Raw genomic sequence first — 16,686 nt, forward strand, 5'->3', positions numbered from 1 at the left:
GTAGATGAGGTCTTCCTAAGCTCTCAGGCCAAACCAATAGGAAGTACCTGCTGTCAGACACTGACCTATCCAAAAAACTGTATTTAGTGTTGTGTTCAGAATTAAAGGTGTGCAGGGATCATTCCATTGTCTGAGAGTTTCTGTTATAAGAGCTGTGACATCACCACTTGGGGAAGAGATCTGCTCTCCCGAAATCATTGCAGCCAGAAGCTCCCCTGCAACCCTCTCTGGCTGGTCAGTTCCTGCTGGCTCATCCTGGTCGAGAAATCCAAACAGCAGTGGCAGAAAAGAGAAGGACTGGCAGTGGGAGTAGTGGAAGCAGTCCCCACTCCCTCCTGAGTTCTCTCCCCCTTGCCTGAAGCCACGCACCTAGCCGGGCAAGAGATCTTTGTGAAGATCCCCCCTAGCTCCCTGGTGCCAGAGCCCTACAATAAGTTAGCATGAAAAGAGATCAAAAACAAAATGAATTAATGAGAAACCTGACCTGGTGAGGTGACAGTGTTTGTCTTGTTTCTAGATGGTCCTTTTAGAATTATAGGAAATATCTCCTCTCAGCACTTATCCCACAGAGCACTCAGAAAGACCATGTGATGGGCTCCGTGGGCCCGAGATTCCCATGTGTTCATTTCACACAGCTAGAGAACAGGCCAGGGTCCCTCATGTCCAAGCCAAGTCAACAAAAGTAGACTCCAGTTGCTTCAGCCTAGGTTATAGGACTCCAAATGGCCCAATGAGTGCTGGCTAGGGAGACATTGCCATGAGGTTAAATCCAATGTCTGCTCATGACCATGTTAGACTTGTCCTAAGGGAAGGAGAGGGTGTCTTCCAAAGGTGTCCAGATAATTAGTGGTAAAATCAGTTCTAAACCCTAAGTGGGGGATTCTTCCACTCATTGGAGATGTTTCATTTTCTACTTCCCAGGACTGGTCAGTCCAAGAATAGCTTGCTCATTGATTGACAAGGTCAGGGTAAACAAGAGGAATTGTCATGAGGCATCTCTGGGAAAGTGAAAGATTAACCCACAGGGCAAATGTAGTTTTTAACTAATAAGGATAACGATGGTGTCCCTGCTTGCCAGTTTTCTCAACTCCATACCAAAAATCATCTGGGAAGAGGGACATTCAGTTGAGGAACAGACCCTATCAGATTAGACTGTGGTCATGTCTGTGGGACATTTTAATTAATTACAGATATGGGGAGGCTCAGGGTGGGGCCACCTCTGGGAAATTTTGAAAATTTTCAGAGCAATTAAATATTAATAAGAAGGAGATTAAATAATTTCCTTAAAGATTACCCTCTACCACCCATGGTCAGGTAGAAATTGGAAGTAATGTAGTGCAAACGCCTGATCACTCTGGCTGAACCCTCAGATGGTTTTGAATGGACCCTGGATTTAACCCCATGACTTATCTCCCTGCCCAGGGTTCTTTGGACCACTGGAGCCTTATAACTTCGGCTGAAGCAAGTGGAGTCTACTTGCTCATGGGTGGTCTTAGGCCACATAAGAAGTAAGCCGAGCAATGCACCGAAAGCAAGCCAGTAAGCAGCATCCCTCCACGGTTCCCGCCTCTGCTCACACTTCAGTTCCTGCCCTGACTTCCCTCAATGATGGACTGTTAGTGGGGTGTATAAGTTGCTTTGAGTGATGGTGTTTATCAGAGCAAGGGCAAACAAACAAGGACAGAAACTGATATAAGGAGGGGAATCTTTTCTCATATAGCCGAGCTATGCTGTCTTGACAGGACAAAGGGCTTCCTGAGATGGGGCCCTCTGCTGAGTATAAGAGTAGGAGCAAGTATGGGTGAAGGTGTTGCCTCTGCCCTCGCAAGTAAAGTAGCCACATACAGCCGTAGCCATACCAGCACAGGAGGATGGGCCAATGCATGATGTCACTGGCTCATTTCTACTGTTCAAAACTGAAAATTTGCATATGGCATCTCTGGGCCAAGGTAGCTTCCAAGCTAGAAGGTTTGCTCTCTGCCATCCCAAGTACAATTTGTTCTATATAGCATCACATGGATCTTCATGTAGCTTGTCACTCTGAAGTGCATCGCCAAGTCAGTCAACTGAGAAAGGAGGAAGGTGAGCATGGAGGGACCCCTGGTCGTACCTGTGGAGTGAATAGCGGTATCATTGCTCAGGGTACTCAGAGGAGCAGAAGCCAGCACCAGGCCCAGGATGCTCCCCTAATCAGAAGTCAGCCAGAGATGGCCCTACTGCCCTTGGTTACTGGGCTGTTTGAGAGGAAAATTGAATTATAATCTTAACATCCTTTGTACATTTGGAAATTTGTCAGAACAGTTAAATGCTAATAAGGCGAGGGAGATTAAATGGATAGTTTCCTTAAAGATTACCCTTTACTACCCAAGGTCAGGTAGAAATCGGAAGTAATGTAGTGATGGAGTCCAATCACTCTGGCTGAATAAATGTCACATGAAAGCAGGGAGTCATTCAGTTTTCTATATTTGAATATCCCATTAGAGTCCGTGTCATTTAAAGATGTATTGGGTGGCAGAAAGGTGACATTTCAGGTCTCTCATGGTAAGCCAAGCCCTTAATTATCTGACAGAGGTTAATGTGTCTATGGTATGGGAGAAATCTCGGCATAAAAGGGACTAATGGATTTTGTTAAGAATGGGTTTCATGGTGGGCAAGTAGCATGGGCCATCCACTAGAGTGTCTAGCCAGAGTGATTCTTGCTTGTTGGTTCCCTGACACGTTAAGGTGGAGACTATGGAAGAAGTGATGACAGTGCTGGGTGGATAGCTAGTGGAGAAAGTGATTGCTGTACAAGTATGAGGACCTGAGTTTAGACCCTCAGAACCTCTGTAATGACTAGCATAGTAGCATATTTGTAATCCCACCATTCTTGACTGTGAGAAGGGAGGCAGAGGCAGTCGGCTTTGCAGTAGCAAGTGTGAAAAGAGGTTATGCCTGAAATAGGTTGAAGGTGGAGACTGAAACTCGAAGCTCTCTTCTGATCTTTGTGCATTGCTTTGACATGTAATGCCTGTATATGAGTCCCCCCCCCCAAGGTTGTAAGAAATGAGGCTATAGAAAACCATCCCTCATTTTCAATAATGATTAAAGGCAGGCACCCAGCCACATTACTTGTATGTAAAAACTTAGCCAAAGATGCTGAAGGGTGTATAAGGGTAAGGTGAGGTCCAGTGCAAGAAGCCTCGGGTTGGGACAGGACTTCAGGCACCGTCAGTGGGCAAGCAGTAGGTTTTGATGTTGAATGCCCCTGGAGTCTGTGTTCCTCTGTACTCCTGGACTGGGCTGGACAATTTGCTTCTGATGGGTACAGTAATAATCTAAGCGATGTGATGCCATTTCCAAGAGCTGGCTGCAAAAGACAGAAGTTTGTGGCTTGCTCGCTGCCTCTAAGTGTTACGGATTGAACCCAGGGATTTGTGCATGCTAAGCAAACAGTTTTAACCAACTAACTACATCCCAAGCCCCAGAAGGGAGACTTTTATTGAAAGAAAAATGTTCTGCTGCAAACTTAGTGACTGGTTTTAGGTAAGGAACTGTAGAACCATAAGAGGTAGGGAAGTTGCAGATCCTCACCTGTCCCCAGGCAAACAACCACAGCAAAGCTCTGGTGTAGAGCCAAGGCAAATAGGCTGTCGTTAGACTGTCTGGACATCCATGGACAGGGATTTTGCCAATTTGTGTCCTGTTCTTTTCCAAGAGTTAGGAACAGATGGTTGGCCACAAACTAGTGTGGTGGCTCAAAACCGTGTTCCAACACAATTTGGTGTATGCCATATTTCTCTTCTACTCACACCTGCTGCTCTGAGCAGTTACAGCATTGATCCGTCTTTGAACGATTTAACCAACCATTGATGGTGACAACTCATCAACTCTTGTCCACAGCATCTCCTGAACAGCAAACGCCTGGCTGTATTCCTCAGGATAGTATTGTTATCTTAAAAACTCCTAACACTCAGATGATATTGACTTTCCATTAATTTCTCTTTTTATTCTACCTGTATTGTCTTGACCTCCTGTGTAAACCAGGTTTTGTGCTGGTGGCTGAGGTTACAAAGATAAATACAGAAATACCACACCGCCCTTGTCTCTGGTGGCTTAAAACTCTAATGATGAAAATATATGGATACAGCCCTTCGAGTGAATGAGAAGTGTTGGAGAATATACTTATTGAATTAAAACAAGCAGGAAAAAAAGTGGAAGGAATAAAGAAAAATTATCATTAGTATTTTGTTTTGCCCAGACACTCTTCATTTGGGGAAACCTGATCAAAATTTAGAAGCCAAGCAAATAAGAAGAAGTTTGCAGTTTATCTGCTGCAGAGTCACTGGTGGGGTCCTGTGTTTTGAAGGGCTACAAGAATCACTCTTCTTCACATGATTATGTTGATGGGTTAAGCCAAATCAATTTAGAATCCACAAACTGGATGATGATTTACATGATTCTTAAACTTTAATTGTTTTTAAAAGAAGAAATTCAGTGAGGGGAGATACTTGCCCAAGACCCTCCTCCCAGATAGGAGCCGAGGTCTTCTCAGTCTGAGTCAGCATCTGTATGAGGCTCCTAGCATTTCTGAGAGCTTCAAAGACCTGATATCGTAGGCTTGGCAATAGATTAGTCACTGAATTAATATATATATATATGTATATATATTATGTATATATATATATGTATATATATATGACAAAATATATGTTATGATACTAGGCCAAGAAAGCACATGCTTCATTCCAAGAGTCACTGGGGCTTTGGCATTGGCTTACTTGACCATTCTTCCTCCAGCAGACAGAGCTGCCATCCCCATGTGATACAGTGGTTCACTCCCACTTTGGAAGGAAGGGCACACGTCTAGCATGTGTCTGGATGTGGCCCAGAACACTTTCCTTGAGCAGCTTTCCAAGTAGTAGGAAATGGCCTTAAGAAGGGAACTCAAGGACTCAATGTAAAGTATCTTGGCAATGGATTAGCAGTGGGAAAAAAAAAGTGTCACTTCCAAATGAGCCTATAGGCACATTTATTTAATTTTTGTTGAGTTACTATGTTTTGTATTTGCGTGTGTGCACATGTGTGACAGGGGACAACCCTTGGGAGTTGTTTTTCTCCTTCTGCCATGTGAGTTCCAGGGACTGAACCCAGATCGTCAGGCTTGCCAGTGAGTGCCTTCGCCCATGAAACCATCTCGCTGGACCTCCATTAACTTCTTGAAAAGGTGTCAAAGATGTAGTGTGGAGGTTGTGGGGTGGTCTAGGGACAGAACTACCTTCCAGTCCCCCCATCCTCACAACTTCACCTTATATAGCACCCATTCTTAACCTCATTTTTTTTCATCTGTAAGGTAAATGGGCTAAACTTTGGTCAAGCTCAGAAGCAAGAGTTTCTCTTTCCCCACATGGACACAATGTCTACCTCTCTCAGTCACAGTGAGAACTTGGTGACCCATAAGACCACTGATGTCATTACTATCTGTAACTCTACTTTCAAGCCAAGAATGTCATCACTGATGTCTGAACCTGAATACAAGAGATCTCAGGTACTAAGGGGATAATTCATTCAGCTCATGTCGTGCTTACAGGCTCAACTGGAGTTACTGTCATTGGTGTTTGACACCAAGAATCTTTATTTTATAAAAGCAAACACATTCGCAATTTAGGGTAGATTTGCTCATATTCCCATGTTAGAAGCTGGGGTTCCTATGATGTTTCTTCACTGTCAGTAGTCTCAGGAGGGCCTGGGAAATCTAGCTTTAATGACAAAGGGGTAACTGAACAAGCATACTCACATCGACCTCCTGATCTTTGCTCTTCCTCTACACATCCAAAAGACCTCTACCCTGGCATACTGTAGACATTCAGAGCTCAAAGGAAGGGGCAAGATATCACTTCATTTGTCCACAATGGGGTTACAGGAGGCAGGGCAGAAGAGAGGGCTCCAGTGGCTTCACCTCAGCTCTCCTTCAATGACAGCACTTCGGCTCCACCACATGCTGCATTGTCCATTTACTGTGACAACATACCTGTCAAAGGTAATTTAGGGGAGGGACTGTGCATTTTGGCTCACAGTTTGAGGACACAGGTCATCACTGAAAGTGTAGTGGCTGGAGTGTGAGGCAGCTGGTCTCATTGCACAGCAGTTAGGATGCACAGAAAGACGAGCGTTGGTGCTCGGTTTGCCCTTCCCCTTCACCCAGTCTGTGATCCCAGGCCATGGGAGTCAGGCCAGGTTTTCCCTTCCCAATGACCCCAACCTAGAACTTCCTCTTAGACACGCCCTAAAATTTGTCTCCACAGTGATTCTAGATCCTGTCAACTTCACAGTCAGTATTATCCATCATACCTACCTCTCTTTGGAAGGCAGTTTATGGCCCATGACGTCACTGTCATCTGCTATTTCTTGAAGTGGGCTTCACCTGCAATCTAAGTTGATTACCAAGAACACGCTCTAATACCACATGATTTTCTCCACCAAAGTATTATGGGAAACACAACAGGGCCAAGCTTTTACAGTCATTATAGTTGTTATCCTGGTCTTCTTACCTGTCAAGCGGAGACAGTAATCAAGTAGTAACATCAAAGGGTTTGTGAAGACTAACTGAGACAATGGACAGTCTAGGCTAAGTGTCCAGGGGAATTCTCTCCTAAGGATATTCAGGTCACCTCCATGCACTGCCTTATACATGCCATCCATCTTGGCACAGCTTCCTACTAAGTCTTTCACACCTGGCCTCATGTAGAAAAAAGCAATCTTCCAATCCTAGCAATTTTCTTCCTTCCCTTAGGGAGAGTGAGTCTATCAGGGTCTCAAGTCACCTGGCCAACTGCCTCCTCTTACACATCTAGTCAAGGCTGATAAGTGCTGCCCAATATTCCCAGAAGCCTATGAACTTAGCTCATATGGTTGCACAAGGACCAGTCACTGTAGCCAGAGACGTGGACTATATTGTTGATTAAAACTCAGGCCAAGAGTTCTACTTGACGATGGTGAGCGTCTTTGTTGGGGTTTTATTGCTGCCGTGAAACGCCTGACTAAAAAGAGAGTTGGGGAGGAAAGGTTTTATTTGGATTACACTTCCAGACCACAATCCATCATTGGAGGAAGTCATGTCAGGAACTCAAGCAGGACTGGAACCCAGAGGCAGGAGCTGAAGCAGAGGCCATGGAGGGGTACTGTTTACTGGCTTGCTTTCCCTGGCTTGCTCAACCTGCCTTCTTATAGACTCGAGGACTACCAGCCCAGGGATGGCACAACTACTATGAGCTGGGCCCTCCCCCATTGTTCACTAATTGAGAAAACATCCTACTTGGATCTCATGGAGGCATTCTCCCTTCTCTGTGATGACTCTGGCTTGTGTCAAGTTGACAGACACAACCAGCGAGTACAGCAAGAGTCAGATTATATGATAGTCCAGAAAAAAATGAAGGGGTTTGGGGACAGAAGAAGAGGTGAGCAGACATTGGGAATGAAGTCAACCGGCACCACACCTCTCATTTTTTGGAGAGATGGAAAAGTGCACAGATCATCCTGACCATCATACTCCCTGTTATTCAAATATCTATCTACCCATGCCTTGTTAAGACCAACACACCCAGCAACCAGTGACAAGCAACATGGGGTCAGAGCCATCAGTTCCTCCCTAGCTCTCTATGGACAGCTTTGGATAGATTGGATTTTAACATCCCCCGTTTCTGAGTCTAAGGGAAAGTTGAGCTTTAAAGACTTTTGCAGCCATAAGGATAACCTTCGCTTCTTCCTCTCCTTGCTCTTGGGGCCTCCTCCATGAGAACCAAAGATCTCTTGCTACTTTTAAGAGGAAAAACTGCATTCTGATGTGCAAACACGCTCGCATATTCATGCACTCAAAATCTAATTTTAGCTGCAAGAAGCTTCATTATAAGATGTTCACATAATTAAGCAGTTTTCTTCCCAGGGCCCGGGAGCCTGTCTATTCTTCTCCCTCATTTACACATCACTGAGATTATCAGAATGTGTTTTAGTTCTTTAAAATTATATATTTTGGTTTTTCCAAATTGATCCACAACAGGAGATAAAATCCATGAAAATTACATGTTTTAAACACAGGTTTGTGCCACTTCCTAGCCTTGCTACGAGAGTTGGAATCCGTAGTTGCTTAGGGTTTTGTTCTAATTGGGTCCTGATGCAGTTGTCACAATGCCTGCCTCCCAGACAGATTGGCTTTTATGATTTGGCTGGTGGGTATGGCACCATCCTCTACAGAGAAGCTGAGAGCTGCAGATGAGTCAAATGGACTTCTCCAAAAGGGGGGGCAGATATTCCCGCTTATCGGGGGTACTGCTGAAGGTCAGTCACTACTTTTATTCATCCAACACAGGGTACCTCAAGGCTGGGTGAGCTGGGGGCACTGTGAGGCACATCACCCCAATTACCCAGCTAAACTCTCTAGGACTCCTGGGGCGGTAGGGGAAGTCCTGGCTGTCATACCTGGCTGCAGACACTGTCAGGTCTCCCTCCACACTTTGCTCTTCTCAGCTTTCCTTTGGGGATCTATTGGGTGCTAGCAGCAGGCCCTGTGTCATCTTGGGAGGAAGCTAACTACTTGCTTTCTGAAGTCTGCCATCATGTCTGCTACTTATTTGAGACTCTGAAATGCAGGTGTTTCCTGACTCCCCTTCAAGGTATCATAGACACTCCTAGGGCAGGCCTTAACTGCTTCTCCAAAGTGCACCACGGAGCTATCCTGAGCCAGTGCATATTGATGGAGACTCTAACCTTCCCAAATTTATGTTGAACTGAGTGATCCTGAGGGAGGGTCACCCATAGGTTTCTCAGATTTGGTCTTTGCATGGTGCCTCAAAGATCCTGCACATCCCATTTGCGTGATTTTAAAAAAAGGTATTTCGAGTAATTTCTTTCTCTACTTTGTCTTCAAATCCCCAAAACTGTCTTGCGTGTGTCCATTTTGCTGACAAAGCTTTCCACAGAGCTTCTTATTTGATTTATTGATTTTTTTTTCCTTTCATTTCCAGTTTGATTTCAGTTTGGATTTTCTTTAGAATTTCCTCCTATTCACTGAATTCTACTTTCATATCCTAAGTTGTCATTTCATTCAGCGGCTTGTTCTTGTCCCACACTTCAAATGTTTTACTCTTAGGTTCTTTGAGTCCACTCAGGTGTTTATCTGTGTCTAGTTTAAAATTTTTGAACATGTGACTTTTGTGAGCTCCATGTCTTGTGTTCCCCCCCTCCCTAGGTTGTTCTCATTAGGGGCGATAATTATGAACTTGGCAGTTCTTGTGGGGGGCAGATTGTCTTAACTCTTATATTGATTATATTATTGCAGTGTGCCCTGGGCATCGGAAGTCAGGTTGAAGGGTGACAGCCTGCTTGGCCGAACAATGCTGAGTCTAATATCCAGGATTTCTTAAACAAAAATTCTAGTGCCAGGTATGAGATACCTCCTCATGAATTGTTGGCCTTCTTAGTTAGGGTTTCTATTGGTTTGATAACACAGAATGACAAAAGCATCTTGGAGGGAGGAAAGGGTTTATGCCACCTTTCAATTTGTAAGTCCTTCACTTAGGGACAACACTAGATTTTGAACTAGACTTTGTCACAGTTTACTTCAGTTGTCAGCTTGACACTCCTAGGAAGAGGGAACTTCAGTTGAGTTTCCCCCGTAAGATTAGCCTGTGGTCATATCTATGGCCACATCTATTTTCTTGATCACTGATTTGATGTGGAAGGGCTCAGGCCATGGTGGGTGGTACTAACCCTAGGCAGGTAGGCTTGGGCGGTTTAAGAGCGGCAACATTGGGTGAGTAAGCCAGTAAACAGCATTCTTTAATGGTCTCTACATCAGTTCCTGCTTGGATTTCCCTCAAGGATGGACTGCAATCTATAAGGCTAAAGAAACTCTTTCTACCTCAAGTTGCTTTTGGTCATGGTGTTTACCATAGTGACGGGAAAGCTAACTAGGACAGACATTGATGACTTTACCTGAGAACTCCACAAACTATGGTATCAACCTACCAGACGATACATGCCTACTGGTGCAGTAACAGCATGGTTGTTATGGGGGCAACCAGTCACTCTAAACTTAGTTCTGATGCCCACTCTAGAAAAGGGGATCCAGGCCTGGTACATGAAAAAGCCAAAACCCATGACTAGAAAGGTCTGAGGCTGTAGGGAGAACTTACTAGTGTTATTTAATTAGGTTGATGCAGAATCGGACTGCCTTCTAAATGTGTTTATACTCATAGGTAAATGCTACTCAGTTTTAATTGGGAAAAGTACTTTGAAAGGTGATGAATAAAGAGACTTGGGGCTGCTCAGGACATTGAGAATAAGTGACGGCCATGTACTCAGCCCTAAGGAAGATGTTCAAGCTACCTGCCCTCTCTAAGCATCAGAGAACAATTCAGAAGAGGAGGTGGTAAGACTACAGGAACTGCAAGTTGGGTAGAAGAACTATAGAGCTATGAAATGCTGTCCTCTGGCCATGCCACAGACAATGGAGTCATGATCTCATGGCTCAGTGGTTGTGTACAAGACTAGGCTTGTTAGTCAGTCAATCATAGATGGGTGTGTGTCCCAAACAGCTCTACTCCTTTATGATGAACAATGGGCTACTGATGGGTTCTGAGGATAGGTCAGATACTGCTTTTCATTGTGTACTCACTGATGAGCTTTCCAGGTCCCAACAAATAGTTTCAAGCCTGTGGTTTCACAGATAGCCCTGATTAAACTTAGTGGGGTACAAAACAAAATAAAAGGAGACAGATGTGGGAACAGGGCTACCAGGCAGGCGGTGGGGAGTGATTTCAAAAGAGTAGATTCTGCAGGAAGGACATGGAGGCTTAGGAGTAGATATGCAGCTTGGGGAGGCAGTTCTGTGGTAATGCCCAAGATTCCAGCCCCCATGGTCTATCCAAGGAGAAGGACTGGGCCTTCCCATGACCATCCTCCTAACTGTCTACAGGGCATTTTCTTCTCTCAGTCCTTCTGAAACCACACAACACACACGTCCCTCTGTGACTGGTTTCCACTGGGACAACCCCACAGCTGGTGAGACGGGTAGGAAGGGGCAGTAGGGAGTTGTCACATCCATCTTCTTCCCTTTGAGTAGCACAGAGGGCAGAGTGGAAGCAACTGAGTAAGACTGTATCAGTATTTTACCATCCTTCAGTGATAGAAAAGGACCAAGGAGAGGAAGCAAGGTTGGCTACAAAGATAAAGACCGAGAGTGTGGCAGAGGCAGTGACATGGTGGCGATGTCAGAGTGGATGCAGTATCAAGGAGAGCTCTGCTACCTGGGGAGAGGCAGCAGTATGCCAAGGCTCGCCAATGGATCCTAGCACGTGTGTGTGTGTGTGTGTGTGTGTGTGTGTGTGTGTGTGTGTGTGTGTGTGTGTGTAGTTCAGCTAGCCTCAAATCCACTATGTAGTTGAAGATGACCGTGATCACTCAATCCTATTGCTTCCACCTCTTAAGTGCTGAGCATGTGGGAGGATGTCTCTATGCTTGGTTTTCATAGAAATTCTGTGTGACCTTCACATAGTAGGGGCCTGCTAACATGTGGGGCAACTGGTCCTAGTGGTCCCTGAGATCTAGGGTCTCCCACATCCACCACAAACCCCTCCTGCTGCATATAGCCTCCTGTGACTCTGGAGATCCCCCAGAGGCCAAGTCCCGATCCTTTTCTCTGCCCTTCCCCCCCTTATGGGCAGGGTTTTGATACTCTAGTTTCCCAAAACAGTTGGACAAAGAAGCACGTGGCCTTCTCTGAGCTGCCCTGATGTTAGTTGAAAAAGAGTAACTAGGCTAAGCTGAATGAATAGTAGTGGGTGTCTTAAAGTCAGCATGTGGGCTTGTTGGGGCTTGGGGGGCAGTACTGGGCTCCATACTGCCATAGTGTGGCCAGTCACCATCCACGGAGAAGAGAGAGGCAGAGACAGTGTTTGCAGTGCCCAGGATGTCACAGCACACACATTTATGGGATGTCAGACAAGCAGCCAGGGTCATATGGTACCCATCAGCAACAGTCTGTCTGTGCACCTCCAGCCCCCAGAGTACTACACGTATCAGCGGTGCCTCCCCAGTACAGTATTCCAGAGCCAAGGGCCCCCAAAAGCCAGTCTGTGCCCAAATGAACCCAGGAAACCCAGGGCCTCCTGCAGCCTTGAGTGTGTGCACATGTGTATGTGTGAAAGCAGATAGCCAGTCTTTGCAGGTATACACCCTGGCACATGTGTATGTGTGTCTGTCCATTTCTGGCTGTGTGTGCAAAGCTGGGAGTGTCTGACCCACCCCACTCAAGTGGCTTAGGCACATTAAAATGGTCACTGTGAGAATGGGGTGATGTCTACGTGTGTCTGAGGATGCGTAAGTGTCCGGCAAGGAGTGTCCTGTGATGCGCATCTCTCTGGGTCAGCCTCGTTCTGCTCAGGATCCCCCGCACACATAGCAGTCCCTGCAAGAACACGCTGCTGACTGTGTGTCAGCCCCCATGCATCCCAGGGGTCCACAGATCAACGCACTAGAGCAGTGTCCAGCCCATAAGTGTAACCGCATCTCAGCAGGAGCAGGAAACCAGGATGGGCCTATCATCTGGGCACATACTCCCTGGGCAGTCCAGCCCAGTTGTGGTCACGCAAGGCCTGGTCCACTGTCCTGATATAGCCATTGATCAAGTCCTTCATCTCAGGGGTGAAGGGCTCCTGGTCGTGAGGGTGCCGGCCACGCCTCCTGAAGCTGCCCTCTTTGTTGTTCTCCACACAGAGAAGCCGCTCCTCGCTCACGGACACATTGAGGAAGGCTACCATCTCCCGAAGCGTGGGCACCAGGCTGTGCCGCAGCTCCTCATAGTGCACGACCAGCAGCCGCTTCCCATACTTGAGCCAGTCTAGGACGTGTGAGGACCACCAGGAGGCATAGCTATTCACAAAGTCCGGCCATTCTGGAGATGGGAGAGAAGTATGAGTCAGGATTGCCTCTCCTGGCTACTCTCTCTAGAGGGCCTGACTAGGAGCAGGGTGCCTCCAGGTTTAGACTTCTCACTGCCCACAACTGACCTATTTGGGAACCCAGTGTGAATCCAGGGTTCCTATCAGGTTAGACTTGGAAGAGTCCTAGGTCTGCCTGGAAAACCGAACGTGGGTGCCAAGTTCAGATAAATACAGCCTGCCACTTGACAAGCGAGAACTGGCTTTCTCCTGTATGCTGTGAGTTCTTTGCCCTTTGGGACTTTCCTGGACAGTGGGGAGTCTGAGTGAGCCTGCACGACCCAGAGCCTGCTGACATAGCAGGATCAAAATTCGATGCGAACCCAGGCAATCCATCTCAAATCAGGAAACTAAGGTGGTGTAACTGAATGTTTGCAGCACACATCGAAGTCCCTAGACCCCAGTATGATTGTAAGTATAGAAGAGACTTTGGGGAAGGGTTAGATGAGGTCATGAGGGTGGGGACCTTGAGATGGTATTAGTGTCCCTACAAGGAGAGGACCTCTGCCACGAGGCCATGGAGTGAAAGGTGGAGAAAGGCCTCACTAAACACTCAATCATGCTGCTTCTAGAACCATGAAGAATAAATTATTATTTAAGCATTCCTACCTGTGGTGCCTTGTTATAGTAGCCCAAGCTGACTAGGAAGCAGAGCTTGAGACCCAGCACTGCCAACTACCACCCAGCTATTCTGGGCTTATCTGGAAAGTTATGTGGATTTACAGTGATTTTTTTCCTTCAGATGCAGTAGAGTCAGTGAGGGCAGCCTAGACAGGACCCTGATCACAGAGCAGGCACGCGCATCATCTTCCCATTTCTGAATGGCATGTGGGTAAGGCCTTGTTTTCTAAAGGAGGGTCTAGTTGATTCAGACAGAGGGGCAGTCAGGGCCATGTGCATCTAGAGCGGGCTCAGCTCTGTGTGAGCTCTAGGTATACACGACCTTATCACACACCTGAGGGTGGATAGAGGAAATTTTTTGGCCTCCCATCTGCATAGCCTTCATAAAAACCATCACACCGTGTGGACAGAGCAAGCTTGGAGGAGATGGGGAGGAGGTGAGAGCAGCCAGGCCTCCACAGCCAGGAATGTGTATTCTGATCCTGCATCACTCTGCCACATGCCAGTCCCCTGCTCAGGCCACCCATCCCTCACCTTTGCTCTTCCAGTTGCGGTCAGGGGCGTAGCCTAGGTGTCCAGCGCATTTCCTGTTGAATTCAGCAACCAGGGACCGGTAAGGGTTCCGGATCAGCAGGATGGCTGAGTCAAACATCTCAATCTCCCTCCGGCCACTCTCGTGCGTCTTCACGCAGATGGTGCGCCGGCTCCGCCAGTGGTCCTTCTCACCCTTGAACCCTGCTCGGGAGGAGTGAGAGGACCTCTGTGGAGGAGAGAACCCTCACTCTCATGTGGGGTGATCCTACTTCCACAGTAACACAGTATCTGGTGACAACTGAAGAGGTTCTGGGGGACAGGATGGGGACAGGAGAGGCCTCCATGGGAGTGACTCTTGTCTCAGTGAATGTATGCTCAGGAGGTGTCTACCAGCGAGAATGAGGTCATATCAGCATGAGGCAAATTACTTCCTGCAGTCCCCAGGAGCAGGAAGTCCTTAGGGGCAGGGTCCTGACCATAGACTCAGAAGGTGACACAGATGCCCAACTCTCCAGGGAGACAGTTTTAGAGTATTGTAGAGAATTTTGTCTTGGGGTTGGAAAGATGGCTCAGCAGTTAAGAGCTCTGCTCTTCCAGAGGACTCGGATGAGCACCCACATGGCAGCTCACAACTGTCTGTAATTCCAGTTCCAGGGCTTCTGACACCCTCACATAGATACAAGTACAGACAAACATCAATGAACATAAAATAAAAGTAAATTATACATAAAAAGATGTCTTTAAAAAAAAGAATGCCGTCCAAGAGGAAGACTGAGGCTTAGAGTTGGTGTGTGACCTGCACAATGTCACACAGCAGCCTGACAACTGTAGAGCTCTGTTCCTATGCCCTTGGGTGTTCCTGTAAAGCCCCTATCTATAGCCAACTCTCACTGGAGACAAGACAGCCATCATCAATCAGTGGCTGACCTCGTGCCATATCCTACCACAGGCCCCTGAATTATCATATAATTAGAGATTCCCTACTATGGGCTCCAGGGCAGTTCTGTTGAAGGCCTTACCTGCAGCATTTGAGGACCCACGACCCAGTTACCATGAATGGGGAGTTGTCCCCCAGATCAACATCTCTGCTACCCCCATGCGCCCTCCCTTGGCTCCTTGAGAAAGCACTGTGCACTCAGAACCTGAGTGACAACTGGTTGAAAAGACCAGAGTGTACTCATTGGTCCCCAGTGACACAGGATTCCATAAGTTGTATTGGACTTTGGATCATTTGATGGCTGATACTGTCAACTCAATAAGCTTGGACTTGGCTAGGGGACAAACCTGGGGGTGGCGGGAGAGGAACACCTATGAGGGATTATTTAGCCCATGCCTGTGGGGGATCATTTTGATTGGGTTAATCGAGGGAGGAAAACCCTAAAAGAAGGTGACACCATTCCCTGAAGTGGGATCCTAAACCCCATAAGAGGAGGAAACTGGCTGAGTACAAGCCTTGGTTACTTCAGTTCTTCCTGACCACAGATGGACACAGGGTGACCAGTCACGTCAGTCTTCTGCTCCCTTGACTACCCTGATGGACTCCATCTCAAACTGTCAGCCAAATAAGCTCTTGTTCTCTTGAGTAGCCTTTGCCAGGATGCATCGTTTCAACAACAGCAAGGGTAAATACAGAAGCCAACAACAGCGAGGGTAAATACAGAAGCAATAAAGGAATAAAAGCAGACCCCAACTTAGAGGCTATGGCCTAGAAGGTGGTGTGGTTCACATGCAGAGCACAGGGGCTCAAGGGATAAGAGCAGGAGAGACTGGAGAGTGGGATACTATGGAAGGTCTCATTGGAGAGATGTTGCCTGGAGTCCCTACCCCATAGGTTAGCCTCACCCAGGACACCCAGCTCAGAAGACAGGCTCCATAAATCTCCACAAGCTTGTCTTGGGAGTTTTAGAAACAAGAGTTCAGATGCTTCCCTTTGGCGGTGGTCGCAAAACACCCATTTTTACAATGGCATCGGGGCTTCCTGGAAAATGCAACTCCCAAACCAGAAGTGGGGACTACCCACCAAAACTCGCTACTGCCATGGGAAAATGCAACTCCCAAACCAGAAGTGGGGACTACCCACCAAAACTTGCTACTGCCATGGGAAAATGCAACTCCCAAACCAGAAGTGGGGACTACCCACCAAAACTCGCTACTACCAAACAGGCTAGGAGGGCAGCTAGGACTATCAATGGCAGGTTGTTGTCTGAGAGCCTACAGCCCGGGTGCCTCCTGGAAGCATTGAAGCTGACTATTCCACTCTTCGCAGCCCCCCTCCCCCATCTACTTGTATAACCAGGCAGCTAGTTGGTATGGGCCAACTAGAAGGCAAACACTAGTCACTGCAGTCTGGACACGGGGGCCAGCTAGAGAAGGCAGGACCATGTGTTCATTTGGCAACTGCCCCCACCCTCGCCCCATCAGCAGGTACCCTTCGCATCTCTAGAAGATGCGGCTGGGTTACACATACGCACAACCAGTTTGAGAACTCGCTGCAAACACAGACACATCCATCCCTCTAGGTTGTTTTTGTTTCTGACGGTGTTGGCGGTTTAGCAAA

The 16,686-nt window shown here is 47.1% G+C and overlaps 1 protein-coding gene across 1 annotated transcript in view; it reads right to left on the minus strand.

Moving 5' to 3' along the window:
- Positions 1 to 11,122: 11,122 nt before the first annotated feature.
- Positions 11,123 to 16,686, minus strand: part of Wscd1 (WSC domain containing 1) — a 30,668-nt gene continuing 25,104 nt past the window's right edge. Inside the window, exons 7-8 of the mRNA XM_032911774.1 lie at positions 14,130 to 14,330; positions 11,123 to 12,928 (exon numbers count right to left, since the gene is read on the minus strand). Coding sequence (XP_032767665.1) covers positions 12,576 to 12,928; positions 14,130 to 14,330 — 554 coding nt within the window. The 3' untranslated portion in view covers positions 11,123 to 12,575. The remainder of the gene's footprint in view (positions 12,929 to 14,129; positions 14,331 to 16,686) is intronic.

Source organism: Rattus rattus, chromosome 9, assembly GCF_011064425.1.
Source record: "Rattus rattus isolate New Zealand chromosome 9, Rrattus_CSIRO_v1, whole genome shotgun sequence".
NCBI classification, from domain to species: Eukaryota; Metazoa; Chordata; class Mammalia; order Rodentia; family Muridae; genus Rattus; species Rattus rattus.